Source organism: Columba livia, chromosome 7 (assembly GCF_036013475.1).
Source record: "Columba livia isolate bColLiv1 breed racing homer chromosome 7, bColLiv1.pat.W.v2, whole genome shotgun sequence".
Classification (NCBI taxonomy): domain Eukaryota; kingdom Metazoa; phylum Chordata; class Aves; order Columbiformes; family Columbidae; genus Columba; species Columba livia.
The window spans coordinates 1,313,775-1,336,273 of record NC_088608.1 but is presented as its reverse complement, the minus strand read 5'-3'; the positions used below and the strand labels follow the sequence as shown (position 1 = coordinate 1,336,273).

At 43.9% G+C, this 22,499-nt stretch overlaps 1 protein-coding gene across 4 annotated transcripts in view; it reads left to right on the top strand.

Annotated features, from left to right (window-relative positions):
- The first annotated feature begins 204 nt into the window (after positions 1-204).
- The window catches only part of GALNT13 (polypeptide N-acetylgalactosaminyltransferase 13), a 111,177-nt gene continuing 88,882 nt past the window's right edge, over positions 205-22,499 (top strand). Inside the window, exons 1-3 of one of the 4 annotated variants that reach the window (XM_065070144.1) lie at positions 205-510; positions 9,791-9,875; positions 11,265-11,516. In XM_065070144.1, the coding sequence (XP_064926216.1) occupies positions 11,375-11,516 (142 nt within the window). In that variant the 5' untranslated portion in view covers positions 205-510; positions 9,791-9,875; positions 11,265-11,374. Of the gene's footprint in view, positions 511-581; positions 1,246-9,790; positions 9,876-11,264; positions 11,517-22,499 lie in introns of those variants that run through there. The other 3 variants (XM_065070146.1, XM_065070147.1, XM_065070145.1) reach the window with 3 other exon arrangements.

Here is a 22,499-nt window from a genome sequence, read left to right as displayed (position 1 = left end):
GGTCACCGACGCACACAAGCCAACGGGGACACCCCGGCGGGGTCACTGTCCCCGTGGAGGCCGGGCTGGGCTGGGGTGGGGGGACGCTCATTTTCTCCAAATCCGCCCCGAAATAGCGGGATCGCCTCCCGGCGGGGCGGCCCCGCCCGCTGCTCTCCGCGCCGACGCTGTTTGCGGGTATCGGAGCCGCCCCTGCCCGCCCCGCTGCGGGGACACCCCCGCGCCGCTCCCGCTCCGCCGGGCCGAGCCGCAAGTATCGCGGGACCGGGCGCTGCCCGCGCCGCCGCAGCCATTTGGCGGCGCGGCTGAGAAGAAGGCGGCGGCTGAGCCGCGGCCACCGAGCCCGGCGAGGCAGCGGAGCCGAGCGCAGCGCAGCCCCGGGGCCGCTGTCCCGCCGCGCCGGGCCATGGGGAGGAGGAGGGCGGCGGCCCCGCGCTGTCCCCCGGGCGGGCGGCGCTGCTGAGCGCGGGGTGTCGGCGGGGCCGCTGCGGGCTCGGGGTCCCGCCGCAGGTGAGCGGGGACGGGTTCGGGTCCCTGGCAGGAGCGGGGTCGGGTCCCTGGCAGGAGCGGGGTCGGGTCCCTGGCAGGAGCGGGGTCGCCCCGCTCGCCTCGTCCCCGGCTCCGTTATCAACTTTCCGTGCGCGGCGGCGGCTCTGCGGACGAGCCGGGGTCGGTACCCGGGGAGCGGAGCGGAGCGGCGGGCGAGGCGCTTCGCGGTAAACCCGTCCTTACCGCATCCCCGCGGATTCCAGGCAGGTTTTTACCCGGTAGAGGCCTCGCCGATCAGGGAGGCGCCGATCAGGCAGCGATGCGTGCTAAACTGTGATTAAACCCGAGCCCTGGCTTGCAGGTCTATCCCTAATGAGCTGGTGCCGGCTCCGCTTTGTGAGACTGCGGGCACAGACTGTGCATCCACACATAGAGTGTGTTTACGGTGGTAACGTTTTGGGCTGTGAATTCCGGGTTCCCGAACTCTCCGAGCCCGGTTTGTTGCCGTTCTCCCTGCGCTGTGTCCGCGGGCAGCAGCGCAGGATCCGCGGGGCGGCAGCGCCGGCTCTGCCCGCCGCTCCCGCTGGTTTGCGGGGATGGAAGTGGGGAAAACGCAGCGAAAATGAGACCGGGCACAGCTGCTTTGGAGCTGGGGCTTTTCTTCAGAACGCCGTGAAGTTAGAATGCCAACTGTTTGCCCAGGAATCCGGTAAAAAACTTCCTCCGAGCTAACAGGAAATAAAGTTCATTTTGCAGGTAAGAAATTGATCTGAAATAGTAAAGAAACAAAATAGCTGCTAGAGGTGTCATTATTTCTTCTTTGTTGCAAAATGAGAACGGGCTGAATATTTGTTTGGGTGCTCCAGGGTGGCTGGAAATAGTAAAGGAAAAGATTAATGAGAGATTAAGCCGTGCTCAGAATCATGCGGAGGAAAGCAAGAGGCAAAGATTAGTTTAACTGGTTGATGGTTACTGGGCTTTGAGGAAGGAGATGGGGCCTTAAAGCTTGTAATGTTTTTCAGGTGGTCTTATTAAATTTTCCCGTGTTGTGCCCTGGGTTGATAGCAGGTCTGATCACCGGTGGGCAGCGTGTTCTGCATTTGCCAGTCAAACCGCACAAAGGTGCTGAGGCTAATGAAGACAGCTTAAAAATGTGGTATAACTTGAAAAGTGGCACTTCATCTTTCGGTAATGTTTTAGCCATGCCTGGTGCTACAAATGCTTTAGGATTTTTTTTTTTTTCTTGTTTAAAAAAAAAGTGGGTTTGGACGGCATTAAACTGAGAGTGTGTAACATATCTGCGTTCTCCCGGGTGATTTTTTTGAGGTTTAGAAGGGCTCTGTGCTGAAAGCAGTACTGTAAGAAAACAAAGCGTGTGCTGTATCTCCCGTCTCTGTGTCCGTACACAGCCATGAGTGTTTGCCAGTTCCCAGGGTGAGCGACGCTCCGGAGATGCTGGTGCTGGTAGAGCAGGGAGAGCTGGGCTCATGGTCTTACCTTCCTTACCAGCTGTGGCAAAAGCTTATGAGCAATTTATTTTTGGGAATGTGCGGAATTGGATTGCGTTACTTTCCTCGTAATGTTAAGTGTTTTGGGTTCAGGCAAAATACAGGAGAGATCTACCGATTCCCCACTGTCAGGTGATGGAAAAATTAAGGCTGAAGAAGAAAAGCGGAATTGCTTGGAAGTAAAAAACTGGGAAGCCTTGTAATCTTTTTTCTGTGTAAGACGCAATTCTTGTGGGTTCTGTACATAAGCAGGTGAATTCAGGAGAATACTTTTCCTGAAAATATGGGAGAATTGGGATCCATTTGGCTGTACATCACTTTTACAAACATAAGAAAATACAGGGTTTTTTGCATGTTTGTTTTTTAATCCAATATAGCGAGAGCTGTGCACTTGCAACAGATCTGCTCTCTTCAAAAACTTTGAGATGAGTGGGGAACAGAAAAGGGGATTGGACAGTGCAGACTCTACTGCTTTTGTGATGATCAGTTTTAAATTGGAGCAAGAGTGATGTGACAGCTTGTTGTCGAAAATGGCCTTGTTAGTATTCTCAAACTTTTTTTCAAGACTGTTGTTCTGTTGCATGGGAAGAAGTGCAGGACTTACAATTTCCCAGTGTTATAAGTGAGTTCCTTTGGTCTTGTGATATAGGTAAAAAGAACCAACAGGTCATTTTCTTCACAAACCAGGTGAAATACACGTTTTCCATTGACGCAGCCGCATGCATTTGTGGGGGGTATGTCCTCCCCTGCCTTGTGGTCACTGTTTGCTTGACCGGTCTCCAGTTCCAGTCCCTTCATGCACAAATATCTTGGTCCGTGTGATCGGCAGGACTGGTGCAATGTGGTCAGTTATGTTTTTGGTGTTAGTGTAATGTTAATAATAGGGTTGGGGTGCTTGGGCAGCTCCTCTGTCTCCATGGGCTGTGTTTGTCCAGGGTTGGTGGGGAAGTCCTTGGTCTGCAGCTGTAGCCCAAGTTCTTCCTCGGACACGTGTCCCGTGGCTTTTTCCTGGTCGCTGTGTCACCGCCTGGCTTGTTCCAGCATTTTCTTCTTGTTTGAAGACCTGGAAAACCCAGGGTGGTATCTGTCAAGTCATCAATACCACTCAAGTACTCATTACTATTTAATTTGGCTGGTGTGTGGGAGGGCACCCACCACCTGAAACCAGAATAAATAGGTTTGTCTGCTAATTAGCTGTGCTGAGGTCGTGCAGCAGCTTGTGAGGTGGTGGGATGGTAGAGGGAGATGCAGATCGAGGTAAGGAGAACCCAGTGAGGTTGGTCCCCAAGTCCTTGGGGTTATTTGATCTATTATTAGCTGGGCTGCACTTTGAGGGAATAACGTGGAAAAGGGACTGAGAGGAGGACTTTGGATTTCTTCCAGTACGTTATAGCACCTGGGATTGTTTGCTGATATTTGGGTGGCCCATAGGTTTTTAGGTGTGTTTATTTTTTTTAGTTGGCTTTATGTTGGTGGAGCTTTGTGCCCCCACATTGGTAGGGACAGCCTGGTTTAGTAGAAAGTCAGTATCTGAAAGCAGGGGGTTTCGAGGGAGTGAACCCAGATAAATCCTTCACAAATCTGACGTTATTTGCAAGCCGAGTGACTCTGAGGTGTCTCTGGGCACAAAAAGCTGCTCTTGCCTGGGTGGAGGGATGTGGCGCTTTGGGGATCGATCCCCGGAGGAGCCGGTGTTAGTCCTCACCCAGCTCTAGTCCAAACAAAGCAACGCGAAATAAAGGGAAGGCTTTTCTTACAAAGACGTTCAGTGCAGATGAATTAATCCTTTTCCACTCGAATTTCTGAGTCATGGAAATGCATTTTAAGATGAAGAATAGGTCTATTTTTAAATGTCAAGCAGCTTATTTCAGGAAAGGAGAGAGGGGGAGAAACTAATTCTTAAAACACAAAACACTGGGTGGCTTTAACTAGAGATACCTGACATTTTTTCACTTCTTTTCTTCTTGCTAAATGTGAAAGAGCTTCCTGTATTGATCTTGGAGATTTACAGTTCTGGCATTAGAAGTTCTTCAGATAGCTGTACATGAATTAATAAACTGCTCATATTATTAAATGATGATTCATGGTTTTTGGAGACTGTAGTACATATTAAGGTTTGGTTAGATCAATGTAGTAATACGATTTTTGTAGGCAAAATATCTTTTAAATGTATTTATTTTAAAATTAAGGTGTGCTTTAGAAAGGTAGGGTTGCAAACCTTAATAGTTTTCAGAGCAAGCTTGCCTCTTCAGGTTTTTAATGGCGGTTGCTCTTGTAGCAGCTCTGATAAATTTAATTTATAATGCGATGTAGCACATTCTATCCAAAGTTTAACCAGTGGACTTTAGCTTGTGAGATCATATTCCGTGATACCATGGATGAAGTTACAATTTATTAGAGGTCTGTCCGTTCCCGCTGGCTAATTGCCATTCGGTGCAGTCCTGCATCGGACGCTGGTTCTGCACAGATTGACAGAAATAACAACGCCAGATCTTTCTGTTACCGGCGCTTAAATATTGTTTGGTTTGACTCCTGCAGCTTCGGGAAGCGCAGCAGAGCCACGGGAGGCAGGACAGGCGCACCGCGCTTTGAGTTATTAGAGGTGAAGGCTGGGAGTTGGCGGTTTCGGAGGAGCGGAGCTCTGCTCTGCCTGCCCGAGGCTTTGCGATCACTCTTGTTTTTGCCCGGCAATTTCTCCCAGCAAACTTGTTTGTGCTCACTCGTGAGCTGACCTGCCGGCCCCTCGCAAGCAGACGTGTGGGTAGATCGGCTCTGAGAGGTGGAAACGCTGCTTCACCGCAGGGCTTTGTGGATGCTTTTACTACCGAGGTGCATTCATTCTTTAAAAATTAAGTATTCTGCTGCTATCACGAGCTCAGCGCTTATTAATATGTACATCACTTGAGTGTCAAATGTTGCATTATAACAAGGATTTGCCAACAGCGGTAATTTAATGTGTCTGAGTTAACTGGTCCATAAAATGATCTGGTATTCTCGTCTATAGCACTCCTGTGGTCACTATTAGAGCAGCATCTATGGCCATCTGAAGGTTTCTATTTCTTTGCCTTTAGCCTGAAATCATTCAAGTCCGTACGAGAGGAGTATTTGAAAGGCGGTGAATTGAGATGCTTGCCAGCACGTAGAGATGTCAAACGGGATAAATTTCAGTGCTGATGGAGGTGTGAAGTCGCACACGCTAAAAGAACGGTCTGCGTGACAAATAGCAGATGCACCAGCAAATGCAGCATGCCTCGGTTAGATAATGAAAAGGCTGGAAATTGCCCCTGGAGCCAGAGGAGGAACGTATCTCCATCCACTCGCTCATCTTTCTAATGCACCTGCTGTCTGAAAGCTGCACACAGGGATGGGTGTGTGCCCCAAAAGGTCAACCAAGGCACTTTTCTGCCCCCTTTTCCTCCCCCAGCAGTGTATTTTTTTTCCTCCTCAATACTGTGCATTTAGAGGGATGTAAAGGAGGAGAGGAGGAGGAGTTCTGTGTGTGGTTTGGTGCTTTGCAGGGGTATTGGGAAACAGCCTCTGTGGAAATACGCAGCTGTATACAGCGACGTTTAGTCAAACCTATACTATAAAACACCCATGCAAATAACAAATTATCAGGAATAGGCGTTTTTGATTCTGCTTTTCAGCCGTGAAGCGTTGCACACATACCATGTGCTGCCTAACTGCAGTAATAACCGTGATGGGAATGGAAACGCAGTCCCATCCCACGGCAGTGCTGGTGTCGCTAAGGCACGTTCTGCTGGGTTCCCTGTTCCTCTCCTGGCCTCGTCCTGTTGGTTAAAGCTCTTCTAGTGGAACTTGTCTGTGTGTGCACTGACCAGGAGGCAGATTCAGGTCACCTTTTTCTTCTCCTGTGATACAGGTGTCGGGCTGCTGGTGGGATTCTAGGGTGTTTTGGTATCCCGTGGGGTATCGCCTGGTGCATCCCCAAGGCTGCCGGTGGGATTCTAGGGTGTTTTGTTATCCCATGGGGTATCACCTGGTGCATCCCAACAACTGCTGGTGGGATTCCGGGGTGTTTTGTTATCCCGTGGGGTATTGCCCAGTGCATCCCCCTGGTGCTGTGGGCTCAGCTGTGGGACAGGCTGGAGGAGCCAGGAACCGCTCAGCAGTGGGAAAAAGGAACCCCCTCCCTAAGGGTGAACCCCAAACCCCGCTGCTGGAGAGCCAGGCTGGTGTCCGGAGGGACCCGTGGTGGGGGAGCGGGCAGCTCGGGGGCTTCGGCAGAGCCGGGTACCCGCAGGAGCATCCCCCGGTTGCTAGGCAACCCCTGCCTGATGCTGCACCGCAGCTCACTGGAGATGCATGCAGATGTGGCCACATCTGGCAAAAGAAGGAGGTGTGGCGTTCCTCCTCACATCTCCTGCAATACCCACTAGATTAAATCGCCTTTTTCTCAGGGCCTGGCTCCTGTTGACACTTCATTAAGCTTTTAGAGCTGACATTAAGATCAGTGTTGACTTGAAAAGTAACGTTCAGCTCTATTTTAGAGAAATTGACTGGTTTGTTTTGAAACAAGTACTTTCATAATAATAATGTTTTGCAGTTTGTATCCTTTTGAATCTAATAATCCGGAGTCATTAGTCAGTTTTGCTGGTCGGGGGGGTATCCATGGCCAACAGAAGGTGCTTTGCACAAGTTGCGGTATTGCAGGTTTGGTAGATGAGGCTGAGATCAGAGTCATTTTGATGTTAATTTGGAAGACGTAGTCACGGTTCTAGGGTGTAGATGGGCTCTGGGACTCTAACTGTGCTTCTGTAGTAAAAGTGCTGAGTGATAAATTGTGCAATTCTTCTGGTTTTCTTTGGAGGAGCTTTTGTAAACAGTTTATTTCTGTCTTGCCCAAGGATTAGGACACTTAATACGTGCTGGCTCTCAAGAGCGGTAACAGATTAAGGGGCCATTCAAGGATGTGCTGATACTAATTTACAGAAACTGGCTGTTTGAAGAAGTGTGGAGATAAAATTTGATTACGGTTCCTCTGGATGGGTTTTTTGCCTGTGGTGCTTGAAGCGCTGCTGTGTTGGACCTTCTCTTACCCCCACCCCGTGTTGCTGCAATCTATGTCTCCTAAGCCCACAGCAGAGCCTGAAATTGCCACAATTCTCCCCAACAAAGTGTAAAGACTAAAAAGCAGCTGGAGGAAACCGCTGGTTTGTGAAACAGGTGGATGCTCCTTAAAGGAGCCCAGAGCAAGACATGGTACAAAAAGCCACGTTCAGTGCTCCGGAAAGGTGTTCCTCTGGCTGGGGGCTTTCAGGTAACACCTGAGATGAAGTGTTTATGTGCAGCCTGTTTTAGTTTTAATACTTTTAGTCCATTGAGTCACAAGACGTGAAGATTGTGCTTCTGGCTTCACAGACTGATCTGTCACTTGGGCAATGCTCATTTTTCTCTGTCTCTCTGGTGTAAGCGCTGGGGAGCATCTCCAGGGTGGGATGGGATGGATGCTGGTCCTGCCAGAGCAGCGTTGGAGGGGAGCGATGGCTTTGAGGGGTCCCAGCAAGTGAGACCTGGGGGCTGGACCCTTTTCAGCACCACAAGGGAAATACTGGCTCGAGAATTCGGGCTTTTGTTGAATCAATGCACTAACCTGGGCTACGTGTCGGGTGGGACTCCAGGAATGTCACTGGGAAGCAGAAAGTCTGTGCCCTACGGAGGGGATAATACATATATATGTATAGATAGATAGATAGATATTTTCTTTTATTACACAGAGATATTGTTAAAGCGAATTGAAAGCTTTTAAGGCAACTGGATAGAGCAGTGATGAGTGCCATGGCTTGGAGCCCCTGAGAAAATTAAACATTGTTCATTCTAGGCATGGATTGAGTGGTATAAAATAAACAGGGCACGGGGCTGTGTGGTGAGTCGCAATAAGCAATCCTGAACAACCGCTTCCTTTTCCCCAGTCTGGTCTGCCGAGTGCTCTGCAGAGGGGCTGGTGTATTTTTAGTGCGTGAGAAAGGCAGGTCCAGGGTTTGCAGCTATCTTTAATTCTGCCAGTTTTTCAGAGCTTGGATTTGCAACCTCCATAACATTCTCTTACCACAGCACTTTATTGTGGCAGTTTTAGGAAAGGCTGGCAATGCAGATGATTTCTAAATTTGCATACTGTTTTCTATTACAATCCCCTGGTTTTATTGCTTGTAACACTGCCAAACTGCAGGTTTTTTTGGGCAGGAATTTCCCTTGCTTTGTTGCCACTGGTTCCTATTTTTAAAATTTGCTTTATTATTAAAGTGGTAGCTCAAAAGCCCAGTATATTTATCACAGAATGTTTTGGGATGAAGGGCCCTCCCCAGCTCCCCAGTGCCCCCCCTGCCATGAGCAGGGACATCTGCACCAGCTCAGGTTGCTCAGAGCCCCGTCCAGCCTGGCCTGGGATGTCTCCAGGGATGGTTCAGCCACCCCCTCTCTGGGAACCTGGGCCAGGCTCTCACCACCCTCAGGGACAACAAAATACCTGCTGGTGCGTTTTCTCTGGGCAATGAAATACTTTATTGAGTTTCTTCTTTTAAAAAAGTTATTTCTAGGGGGTGCGGAGTAGGAGGCTTGGCTCTTTGCCGTGAGTAATCCTCACATTTATAGCAGAGCAGCCCAGGGCTGGATTAAAGGTTGGAGCCTGAGGGCAAAGGCACTTTGCTGCATCTCCTCCCTGCAGTGAGATGCTGGGTGTACGGGGGGTGGGTTTTCCATCATTGCTGCTGTCTACCAGCCTGTTGCACCAGCTGTATTCAAACACTGCGGCTTCTGTGCGTGCCATTTGTTTAAAAACTGCGTGGCACTGGGAATAGGGGTTTCCGATGGCCGGTCCGTGACTGTGCCCCCTTATGAGGTTTGCTCGCTCCTATTAAACCAGAACTGCTGAAGGGAAGGAGTTTCTTGTGTGTTGTGAAGAGCCTGGGGAGGCAGTGCCTTTGTGTCCCAGCTGGTGCTGGACAAATCCTGTTCTGCTCAGCGCCACAAGAGCCCATTCCAGCCACCTCGGCTCCCTTCTCTTTTTCCTAATAAAGATCTCTGTTATCTTTTTTTTCTTTGTAATTTCCTATAATTAAGCTGTTCCCATTGACTAACATATAAATGAGTTGTGCTAACCTGAGCCAGGGATTCCTGAGCCCTTGACATTTTAAATCAACTGACTGTAAATCACTTCTGCAAGAAAAAGAGCTGCAGGTTGCGTTTATATATAAGACAGGCGGAAAAAATTATTAATGATTACATAGTAAAATAGCGCTTCAAGAATAATTTGAAAAACTACTTAAATCATTCCATCTTATTGGTTCAAATGAACTGTGGTTAAATTGTAATATACATTTATTTTATTTAGGGACTGTATAAAATGGAGATGGCTGTTTTTCACCTGCTGATTGAAGGAGGAGATAGGCTGGAGTTCTCATTGCTGGGTTCTCATGTCCCTGTGTGCCACTGCAGTTCATGTCACAGTGTGTTCCTTGGGGACACCCCGTTGGGAGGGACAGAAATCAGTGTCACTCCTCAGTGATGTTGCTGAGTGAGGTGATGTGGCAAGAGTGTGATGATGGTAAAGCTGGGCCAGCAGTGACTTAAGCCAGGAAAACTACCGCTTGTGATACCGCTGAGGGTTTTTCAGAACTCAGATAAAAACCAGGATGTGTAAAATTAATTAAGATAGGCAGGTTAAAATGTGGACAAAAGGTATGAGCGCTTTTTTTTTTTTTTTAAATATAAGAAATGTTTTCATGTCCTAGAAAAGACAGTCAGGACGTTTGGTTTTCTGTTTTGTTTTCTAGGCGCTTGGGAGGTTTTGCGGTTCAGTGCTCGGGGCCATGGCCCAAGTGAAGCTTCCAACCTGCACATGGGACACGGCCCATAACGGTGAGTGTCATGTTTAAATCACACAGAATCGACTGGGTTGGAAAAGACCTCAGAGATCATCCAGTCCAACCCTTGGTCCAACTCTAGTCCGTTTACTAGATCATGGCACTAAGTGCCATGTCCAATCTCAATTTAAAAACCTCCATGTCCGGCGAGTCCAGCACCTCCCTGGGCAGCCATTCCGATGCCTGACCACTCTCTCTGCAAAGAATTTCTTTCTAATATCCAGCCTCAATTTCCCCTGGCAGAGTTGAAGCCCATGGCCCCTTGTCCTATTGCTGACTGCCTGGGAGAAGAGACCAATCCCCACCTGGCTAGAACTGCCCTTCAGGTAGTTCTAGAGAGTGCTGAGCTCAGCTCTAAGCCTCCTCTTCTCCAGACTAAACAAGCCCAGCTCCCTCAGCCTCTCCCCATAGGGTTTGTGTTCAAGTCCCTTCCCCAGTCTTGTTGCTCTTCTCTGGACCTGCTCAAATACCCTCATCCAACTTGCAAATTTGCCTTAGACTTACACTTGTGCTTATCTCTTGGTGACCCGACTTAGCGTTGCAGGCAGGACTCCAGATATGTAGGTGGTGAGTGAGGTATAATTGTGCAAGGCGGTAGCGAGGTGGTACTCAGAATTGTTCCGCCAGGTAAGAGTTAATCGCTTTTAGTGCTCAGAGGCTGTATTTAAAATAGCATTACAAACGTAATGAACATTTCAGTTTTGCTCTTTGTGCTTCTCTGTCTAATGTTCAATAAAATGGTGAATATCAGGACAGCCTGTTAGTGTTGCTTTGTCTTTTTGTGTCATCTTTATGCAAATTTGTTACCTTGCATGAAAGGGATAAATATATATATAAATATATATATATATATATATATATATATATATATATAAAATGTTTCTAAATGAAGGGAAGTAAAATGGTGAATATTAGAATAGTCTGTTAGCGTTGCTTTGTTTTTTTGTGTAATCTTTATGCAAATTTGTTACCTTGCATGAAAGGGATACATATATATGTGTATATATATTATATGTGTTTCTGAATGAAGGGAAATTACGTAGACACACGGAAGTCAAAATGGTATTTGTAGAAGTATGGTAGAAACCAGAAAATTCCGGCATCTATGGGCAGAAACAGATGCTTTAACCCTCTCCACCCTGCATTGTGTGTATATCTGTATTATATGTGTTTCTAAAGGAAGGGAAGTTATGTAGACTGTCCATGACATGTGTGAGTCAAAATGGTTGGTATTTGTAGAATGATGGTAGAAAACAGAAAATTCCGGCATCTATGGGAAGGAACAGAAGTTTTAACCCTCTCCACCCTGCACTTTGCTCTACATTTTTCAGTGTGGTCTGTGTATTTGTTATTATAGCTAATCCATACGTCTCTTTGCTGGCAGTGGGATGCTCGTCCCTGCTCCCCCGTGGGGCTGCACCCGCGGGGCCGTGACTCAGCTCGGCCGGTCCTGCCTGTTCCCGGGGGGGACGGACAGACAGACAGACGCCAGCGATGAGGAGGTTCCTCTACTGCAAGGTGGTCCTGGCCACTTCCCTCGTCTGGGTGCTCGTCGACGTCTTCTTGCTGCTCTACTTCAGCGAGTGCAATAAATGTGACGACAAGAAGGAGCGGTCCCTGCTGCCCGCGCTCAGGGGTGAGTGCCTCCTTGGAGTATTTGACTCCATATATCCTTCTCTCTGCTGTCTACGTCGTTTTTCTAGTTCAAACAGACAAAATACCAGGATCTGAAGTGCTTTGTTTCCATAGCACTTTAGTGGTTTCTGAATTAGTTTCAGTTTATTTTAGTGTTTGAGCTTTGCCTGAGTCTTGGATGTTTTCCTCGGTGAAACTCTGATATATGGAAGAGAAAATCAAAGTAAGTATGTTAAGAACCATTGTTATCAGAAGTCATTTAACCTATAAGAGAATTGAGGCTGTTATTTTATCGGTGAAAGATCCCTGTAAGCTTGCTTCTAAACTCTGCCTGAAACTATCATTGTAAAAGATGCTTTGATTCCTTCTACCGCATGAAAATATGAGGATCAAGTCTCCAATGCAGATGGAGCAGAGTGTCCCATCTCGCTCCAAATATTTTTAGCAATGTCATTTACTAAGGAGAGTTCGTGGAAACTGAACCTTGATGGACTCTACGAGTTTTCATGTTCATAATTGCTCATTTAGAGAACAGCCGCAGTGATTTAGTGCTTGCAATGAACCTGATGCGACTGTAGGAACCGTAACGTGGGCTCCCGAATTCAGTTCAGACTATAAAAATAAGTACATCTATGGGAAATTCACAAGAAGAAGGAATATTTATGAAATACAGGTGTTTGTTTTTCCTTGTAAATTAACATCCTATTCTTAAGAAGTTCAGGTTTGGCATATGGGAGGAGGAGGAGCCTTTGAAACTCTAATAGGATTGAAACAAGATTAATTACAACTAGTGCAGCTGCTTTTGTAATGTGTTTAGTGTTGACAAGAGATGAAAATTGTGTCTGAGGCTGTTCCTCTCATCATAAATACATAAATACGTTGTAGTGCCCATCCTGAGGTGGATTTATCTGCAGGATAAATCATGGTCATCCCTCTAAAAGCACTTTGGGGCTGTGGTTCGCTTGAGTTGATCATTTTGCAATAATTCGAAATGAAAATACCATTCAGTGATGGGTTTGTGCCCTGGTAGTCCTCACTCAGATTGTATTTGGGACACTGCGCTTTGACCTTCCAATCATAGAAGTAGCTACATGGTATTAAAAATTAAAAGAACAATTAAGTTGTTTTTTCAAACAAAAATGCTGTTTGTTGCTATAGTTGTTGTTTTCTTTTCCCTGTTTAATTGAATTATTGTATTTTTAAAAAAATATTAGGCAAGAATCTGGCATGTTGTGACTAAAACAACCCATTTTACCTACACAGCTGCAGAAAAGTGATTGTAGACTGGTTTTGAAATATGCCTCGGAGTTTTCTCAGGATTGATTACACCTTGTGATAGGTCTTTAATCAGTTGTGTTTTTTGCAGTGTAATTGGGTAATTTGTAAAGAGAAATATTAGAATGATAGACTTTATTTAAACAACTCTGAAGTCAATGCAGGCTGAAAAGAAACCCCAAACCATAAGCGCGTGTCCCTGCTACCACGACTCACATTTAAATGGGAATGTCTGCAGCTCGCCAGTATGAAATCACCTTTTTGACACGTTTTTGTCAGCACAACACCATGTGCTACTGGCCTTTATTTTGACATGCTCTGCTGCCTGAACTACTTGAAATGACTTATTCTTTCTTTACATTTAACTTACTGAATTTCACATGCTGTGCGTGTTCTGAAGAGCCGAGCTTTGCGCACAGAAGCTCTAAGAGCAGCGCCGCTGCTGCTTGCTCTTCGTTTTCAGAAACACTTATTGAAAACGTGACATTATTTCCACTTGAAAGCCTGGCAAAAGCAATACTGAGTGTGTTACAACTGTGCGTGTTCTGCTGTGATCCTGGAAGAATACTTGATTATCATGTACTTTAATAATTTTGTATGAAGTGTGCGATGTGTGGGGACACTAGCGCCGTTTTATTGGAAGCTGATTGCTTGGCTTTTTGGTGGGATTACTGAAATTCCAGATGGCTTCTGCCACGAAAGAACATACTGAGAAAAAGCAGAGTTAATCTACTTTATCCTGAAGTTCTTGATTTCTTTTTAAAAGGGGAAGATAAAATAAAGCAATGCTCTTAACTTTAAAAACACGTACTTCACTGGTACCTCTGCTCTGCTTGGTGACATTAAATTACACCAATTCCTGTAAACAAGAATCACTGAACATTCTCATCTAAAAGATTTTGGTTTTAGGAAAACATTATTCAGCAGGTGGGGGCTGCCAATTCACTGAACAAAGACTTGCATAAAGAGTTGCAAACAACCCACTTTTTCTTATTGTCAGTTGTAACTGTTTCGGTAACTTAGCAGGTAGTTTGTGGGGTTTCCTGTTGGTGTATTCACAGACTTTAAACACTGTACAGGCTTTTCCAAATGAGTGCGTGTGCTCTGGAGTGAAACTTGTATTCCCGTCTGCTACATTCAAAGTTAATTTGTCTGACTTTCGGGTTTTTTTTCCACTATCCTAAATATTTCTTGTTATAGTAGATATGCATACTGATGTGACATCATAATAATGATAATAAAGATATATATTTTTTTTTTGCTTTGTTACAGAGATTTAGCAAAATGTCTTCATTTGTTTCTGCTGAATTACGTGTGTTCTGGTGGAATAATTAGAGGAGTTTTTTAATCGTTATCTTCTGATCCAGCAGTTTGCTGAAGCCAGTTTGCTGAGTCTTTAAGTTGAAATGGAGCTGCTTTTTTGCTGTAAAGTACCTGCCTGGGTGCCATCACCTTTGTCTTGTTAATAGTGTATTTGTCAGGCTCTGAATACCTCTAATTGAGAATGCAGATGAACTGTGAGCAGAAAAAGTCATATAATTACAGTATTTCCATAAGGAAAGCCACAGCAAGAATCAATATACTAAGAGAAATTTGAATGGGACGTGGCAATCCAGCGTTTGAAGTCACTTAATCCATCACCCTTGTCATTAATTAGGAAGATTCTGCTGGTGCAGAATGGGGTGTTTAGAGGTGAAAGAGGTAAACGTGCTGTAATTGTGTTGTAATTATTGCATATGAGATGATTGGGCAGCTCTGCGTCCCCATCGGGAGGGTCGGGTTGTGCCTCTGCTCCTTTCTCCCGAGGTTTTGGTGCAGTGTGAACACTCCTTGGGTACCCAACACAGGGTTCTTTGGGTGATAAATGCTGAGGAGGTGACAGAGGGTTATTTCCCAGGACACGCATCAGACAGACTCTTGGGAAGCTCTTCCCAGAGCCATCAATAATGCAGAAGCAGCATCATGGTCCCATCACGTTCCCAGAGGGGCAGGCAGCAAGCTGCACAAAACCTGGAAACCCAGGTTTTACCTCGAATTTCAGGAGGTTGGGAGTAGGTCTGACCATGCCTGAAGAGCTATACGAGAGAGGGAGGTTTCATTTCAGAAGAGCTACAAGAGAGAGGGAGGTTTAGTGGAGAGCATCATGTTGAGTGGGAGCTGGATCTGACTCCTCCCCAAACAGAAATGAGATAGTGCTTGTTCTGTCCCATGTTCTTGTGTGGCTTCCAGCGAAGAGTTGTGCAACTTGGTCATGTTCAGTGCCAGGGTTAATGGCAACTCTGTTTCAGATCTTTCTCAAGGAAAGGTCTGTTGTGTTTGTGGGGTTTCTTGTTTTTTCTTCCCTGTAAGGTGTGTGTGTGTGTGTGGGAATGTATCTGGTCTTACTCAAAGTACATCTTATTTAAAGTACTGGATGGGCAGAATGGCAGATAAGCAGAAAGGCAACTGCCCAAGGAAGGGAATCAGAAGCATTTTCTTTAATGCACAATTTACTCAGCACACTGAGCTTACAAAGAAGGAGATGTTTAAATCATACTGGAATGCTATTAAATTCCAAGGTGCGAGATTAACGGGTGCCTTGTGATGAAGGTATGGAAGAAGGTACAGTGTGTAAAAGCTGGAGCCACGGTCCTTTTGTGTAAAAAATGGCTTGAGTGTTCTCTTTGTTTGTCTTATGGCAATTTTGTGAAAATGTTCTTATTAACTCTGGAATTCTAGTTGTCTGTACACACAAATGAAGTGCTCTTCAACACATAATTGATGCATCATTCTAAATAGCTGGGAGAAGGGTTTTACACCCTGAAACAAATTCATAAATGGTATATGTAATATTACCAGAGCTGTAGATATTTGCTACATACGTAATAGTAAAGCCAGCTGCCGCCAAGGGTGTCATAACGTGTCTAATAAGGTGACCTGAGCAGTGCAAGACCAGCACTTCTTTGGAAAAGTATTTACTGCAGAAAACGCACTAATCTCTAATTTCAACTTCAAGTATAATATGTTAGTTAAATGTAGTATTCGCTGTTTGAAAAGCTGTCTTTGGAGACACTTGTTTTTGGCAGTTTTTTGTCCAGATTAAGATTAAAATATGTAGTGAGTTCAGGGGAAGTAAAATATTGCTTTCCAAATAACAAACTGGGGAGCAAGTGCCATGAACAAAACAGTAGTTGTGAAGAAAGTGTGATTAATTAAAACGAATGTATGTGAGCAATGAGCATTTTGGTGTCTAATGCTTTTATGCAAATTTACTTTCTGTGTTAATTGCGTTCTCAAGAGCTGCAGAAAGTCTTTGTCATAAAACCAGTAGAAATTGTTAAAATGATATTTTGAAGAAAACTCAGTAGAAGAGGATGGTTCATTTATTCAAATCCTATAATGTATTTTTTTCAAAGAGAAAAGCTGTGTGTTATGATCATATAAAGCAAGTGAATGAAACACTTGGCCGCTGTGCTAAAAGTTTGGGGTTATGGCCAAGTTTAGAAAAGAAGGCGTTCATTTGGGTAGTTTCCATAGTAACGTGTTTATCTCTCAGATGACTGTGTGCATTGCACTGTCTGCAGTAACAATAGCAGCAAATATTTTTAATAGCACGCCATAAAGATTTAATAGATGGATGGATGAGTGTGTACATTGCACTGAAATCTTGTCACCCATTTGTTGACAAATAAAATTTCAAAGCGCTGATTTGGATGTTGTGACAGCACATTAAGTTTATTTATAGGTCTCCATCACACAGTTCAAGAAAAGAGCTTTTCTGAAGCTTGTGGAAGTGTCGACAGATACCAGATAGTAAGAGGCGATTCCTGAGGTCTCTTGGTGCCACGTACGATGGTCACGGCTGCAAAGTTGTGCTGCCCCCGGTGCTGCTTTTGGAAGGACCGGCAGGATTAGAAAAAAGAGAAAGATGTATTTCTTGTGCCAGAACCAGAAAATTGCTGCTGCTTCTGGTGCTCAGAAATATGGGGACTTGGCCCCAAGGGATCTAGTTTAAACAAACAAAAACCAAAGCGAACAGAAGCCCAAACCAAAACCAACCAACCAAAACCCAAACAATTAAAAAAACCCCAAACCAACCAACCAAAACCAACTCAAACCCAAACAATTAAAAAAAACCAAAACCAACCAACCAAAACCAACCCAAACCCAAACAATTAAAAAAAACAAAACCAACCAACCAACCCAAACTCAAATAATTAAAAAAACCCAAAACCAACTAACCAAAACCAACCAACCAAAACTCAAACAATTAAAAAAACCCAAACCTACCAACCAAAACCAACCAACCAAAACTCAAACAATTAAAAAACCCCAAACCAACCAATCAAAACCAACCAACCCAAACTCAAACAATTAAAAAACCCAAAACCAACCAACCAAAATCCAAACAATTAAAAAAACTTCAAACCAACCCCAACCAAGACCCAACCAATTAAAACAAACAAACAAAACAAAACCCACCCCAACCAAAACCCACCCCAACCGAACATGGGGTCATTTGATTAAATTGTTGTATTATACGTGATGATCCCGAGGGACAGAAAATGTCCTTGGCTGTCACACGATACTTTGCCATAAATGCAGAGTATGGAGGGGATGATGTTCTCCCGAGTCCGTGAGCTCCCGTGGAAATCTGCTGGCACCAAGCACAGCTTTTGCATTTTTGTTGCTTTCCTAATCGTTTTTGTACAGATTGGGTTTATCTCAAGGTTTATTCTTGAAAGTATTTGATGTAAAAATACATCATCTCTCAGATTTTTTCATTAAGAGTGAACTTGTACAGCGCATATATGCTGTGTGTATATATATATATATATATGTATAGTACACTATCCAGTATCACATGTATATACTCACTGTGTACATGTGTTTAGGCTCTAGAAGTTGCTCAGGTCCATTGAAGGACCATTGTATCAGAAACCAATATGGAAATCTTGGAGCTGCTATTGAGGAAAACTTGTTGAGTTATTTACACGTACTTTGCTTGTTCTATGAAGTATATACAATTAAAAAATCAAGTTTGTGTGTATTTCAGCGTTTTTGTGCATCACCCACTCCTGCCGTAGTATCTTAAATGTGTCCAGTTTATTGAGCTGGGTTGTGATTGGAGTTTGTGAACAAATATCCATGGGAATTGTTCGGGGGATATTGAGAACTGCAGTTGTACCTTGTTGACAGCAAACACAGGAATATTGGGAGGTGTCAGAAGCACTTTCCATCTGTGGTAGCTGACAGAAAACTGATGCGGGGCTGACATAATTGGAATGATGTTCTCCCCAGCTGCCAGAAGCTGGGTAACTGCAGAACTGCGCTTTAGAGCCGCCTGGAAACTGGCGCTTCCCAGTCCCCAAATTACATGTTAAAATGGGATTTTTAAAAAATTTTTTCCCGTGATACATTAAGCGGCTTATAATGATGCTTTTTAGCTTTTTGGTTGTCGTATTGGAACTAAATTGTTAGTGTGAAAAGCTTGCGCGGGTCTGTTTCCTAGAGGTACGAATAAAATGTTGTTAATTTTACATAACATTTCAGATTTTAATTGAGAAAGCGATGAACTGTTGGGTTTTTTTGGGATTGGTTATTTTTTCTATTTCTCACTTTTTTTGAAGTGGAAAAACTGTGTCACATTGACAATATTATCCCTGGTACCCAAATAATTTCCAGGTGTCCTCATAAAGCCTATTTGGATTTCTGGAGTGCCCTGGGTATGAGAGCACTGCCTGGCTCATCTGAACTCCATCAGCTTATCAGGCTGTACCATTCCTTATTCCTTTCAATTTACCTTGCTCTTCTGCCATGTTTTCAGTTAAGTTTTTAATGCTTTTGTTTCATTGCTTTCATTTGTCACGGCAGAGCTCGTGAATGATGTGCAGGCATAGATATGTCTTGATGTTTAGGGCTGCATAGGTTTAACAAACGTATGTATTTTCCCATTAATAGCTTAAATTTTTATGTCTCTTAGTACAAGAGAATAGTAGTTTCCATCTAAATTGGGGATGATTTGCTTACTCTGGTAGACTGATAAATATTAGTGGTTTTAATGATGTAGGTACAATATAAAATTTTAAGTACAAAACCCAGGGACCTGTAAAAAGCTGAAAATACTTAAAGGGAAATGATGGTTGAATGTGCAAGGCAGGAAAATGTATCATCATTTCTAGAAACTTGAGAGATGCCATTTGGGAGGCAGCAGGTTTGAAATGAAGATGCAATGCAGGGGGGGTGATTTTGCATTATAACCAACAGTTTTCTCCAGAACAGTTACTCTGATGGCAAGGTGTGTAAATTGCAAGGCAGAACAAAGCAGCTGCTCTTTCAGCTGTGTTGAGAAACGTCAAGTCATCCCTATGAGGATTAACAGCAACCCAGAATGTGGAAGATCAGCTTTCCTTTGGAAGGGCAGGATGCGCTTTTTGGCTGCTTTGAAGGTTTTTAGGTTTTCTAGTTTATTTTTTTGTGTTCAGCAAATGGATCTTAAGATTACTGGAAATTCTCAGGTGTTATCTTTCCTTTTGGCAAAGCCCCTGTCCCCATTTGGACCCACTTGCTTGCACAATTTCTTGACAATTGGTGCCTCAGGAGAAAATAGCTTTATGGAAACTGGAAAAGTTTCATGGAAACCTCATGTACTTCTACCATCAGAAGCTTTTATAATGGATATTATCTAAAAATTATGACTCCTTTCTTGTTATTGATGCCACATTCCCAGACTGCTAATGAAGCTCCACTGATTTCAGGAAAAGTCTGCGAATTAGGGTCAATGCGCACAAGACTGTTTGCGAGAATTGAGCCCTGTTAGGGGAGCCCGGGCTGCCTCCGGCCCTTCCGAACCCCGTGGTAAATAAGCTTTAAAGCGTTCTACAAATGACACTCCATATTCGATTCTCTTCCTTACTGTTTGAAGCTGCAGCGCAACAGAGTTTTTCATCTTGAATGAGTTCTGTAGAGGTTGTAAGAAATACAACGAAACACCGGGGAAATCAGAATTACGGAGAAGATGTACAGAATAGCAAGCGACGCGCCGAGTCGGATGCTGCAACTTTGCTGTTTTGCAAAAAAGAGGATTTTTATGCCAGCTGTAAACCACTATTTTTATGATTATTATTTTTTCTAGCAAGGAGTTTTGGGGCAACTTTTGAAATAAATAGTAATCAGTTTTATCAGTAAGAAATACTCTAAAATTGTGTTTGTCAGTATTAGTGCAGAATAGAAGTTGAATAATAATGAGAAATCATAATATCTATTGTAAAGCAGTGATTGTTTCTCTATCCAGATGCCATCCTTTGAGATTGTTTTAATAGATGTCACGCGGAGTATCCGTGTCTGTGTAATGAAAGTTTTCAGCTACACATGTTCTCCAGGGCCTTGATTGCCAAACCTGACAAGCTAAAATGAGCTTTCATTTGCATAATAAAGACTGAAGAATTGGAGTGAATTTCATTCCAATGTCCTCCTTCTTGTCCTTGGGATCCTACTCTGTATTAAAGCAAATAAACAACCCCCAAACCGGGTTCTTGCCGTCGAGTTGCCACGCAGAAAAATGCATTTATGTGAGTGAAATGAATACGATTTGGTATTTTGTGCCCTTTCTGCTATGCCAACTGCTGGTGGCAGAAAGGTGTCGTTTACCTTTAGTATGGGCTAAAAAGGGCGTATTGTCTAATGAAATCTAGGAGGCGTTTCAAGACTGAGTTGTGTGGCCTTGGTGTGATGGTGCATTAGAGCGAATTACTGCAGCTGAGTGGTGGGACTTGACCCCCAATATTGAGTTGTATTTTAAAGAGCTAAAAGCTTCCCCAAGGCTAAACAGCACCAGAAAACATAGAACAGTTAATCCATGTATTCAAACTGTTTAAAAACTACCGGCAAATGTACAGAAAAGTATTTTTTCATGGATTGATATACGTACGTATAGAACCGTTAATGCAAATACTCACCCCCGGTTCATACCTTAAAGTCTCTTTGAACGTTTTCTATTAAATTTATGGGTATTTGTTCCCCTTTAAAAAGCGGAGTGCGTTAGCAGCGTGTTGCGCTCTATTTCGCTGTTATCCTACAACCGTGAACACTGATATTCTTTTCTAACCCCCGCACTGAGGGATTGGTGGGTTTGGGCTGAACACAAGTTCATTTTTCCATATGCCCGGAGAAGCTGCTCCCATCAATTAGATCTTGCACATTGCTCTCTTCTCTAACTGTTTTTCCTGCCTTATCTGCATTTTTTTCACTATAAATATTGGCTGCGTTTGCTTAAAGCATGATAGAATCTTATAATTTTTTTTAATGTGCAAATTCATCTTTTTGCAGTGAATTTTTATAACTTTATTCTTAGGGCTTGATTAAGGTTAGAAATAAATTGGAAGCATTTAACTCCTGAACTGCTCAGTTTTCTGCACCTACAATGCTGAGTGTACCTGCCCCAAATGTTCTTTTTCTTCCCTTTTAATTTTGTTTGTTTGTTTTTTCCATGACATGACATTTAGTGTTTTGCAATGGGCTGTGTTGTGATCTGTCCTCGTGGCGTTTTCTTCTTTCATCAAGAAATACTACTAATAGTAACACTCTCTTTCAAGTTTACAAACATTTGACCAGCAAAGCAACATTTTCAAATAAATTAAAATACAGATTTGGTAGCTCAGTCCAGTACAAATGTACAAGTTAAGAAAAGTTCATTTATAAGGCAAGTTTTGCTCGTAGGCTTGCAGGAATAAGAATAAAGCTGATGTTTAATTTCTTCTTTCCCCTCTTTAATGAGGTTGTGTCAATCAGTGCAAGTGTGTTAAGTTTCTGTGCACATGGAGCCAGCGCTGCATTAACACGGTTGGTGTGGATTTCATTTGCTGTGCTGTTTTACACCAGAGACAGCAATTCAGAACAAGCTGCCCACGCGCTGCCTGGGACTGCTGGAATTATTCCTGGAAAAGTTGGGCTTTTCAGTAATTTTTCCTGCGGTTTGCACAGCTTGCTCTGAAATGTGAGATAATTTAAAATCTAATCATCCAAAGAGTATTTTTATACGCGCGGTACCTAGGTGTATGCTTTGGCTACAGCACTGAGAGACAGCAAAAGAAAATATCTGCAAAATTTAGAATGTAATTGAATTTTTAGATGAATTTAGATGAAACTGGTCAAATTCTGTTGTGAAGCTGCCGTGGTCAGCAGCAGGTTTTGCTGTGCGATGCCGAAGGAAAATATTCGCTGTAGTATGCTATAGAATGTTTTAACGTATCAAAGGTTAGTGCGGAGGGGTATATTGTATTTTGTAAAGGAGCATTCTACTTTCACACAGAATCACAGAATGGATTGGGTTGTAAAAGACCTCAGAGATCATCCAGTCCAACCCTTGGTCCAGCTCCAGTCCATTGAGTAGATCATGGCACTAAGTGCCATGTCCAATCTCAGCTTAAAAACCTCCATGGCCGGTGAGTCCAGCACCTCCCTGGGCAGCCATTCCAATGCCTGACCACTCTCTGTAGGGAAATGTAAAGATGCATTTATGCTTAGCTTCTGGTTTTCCCTATTCAAACTGAATTTCTAACTTGTTTCGCCATAGGGTGGCGATGAAATGGTTGAAAACCTGTGAGTTCTCTTTTTTATCATAACTGATTAAAAGCTGTTGTTTATAATTATTTGCCAAGCGCGTCAGGCAGGTGTGTGCAGGAAATTCTCTTTGGACCCTCAGTTCAAAAACTTGGATTTTTTTTCTCTT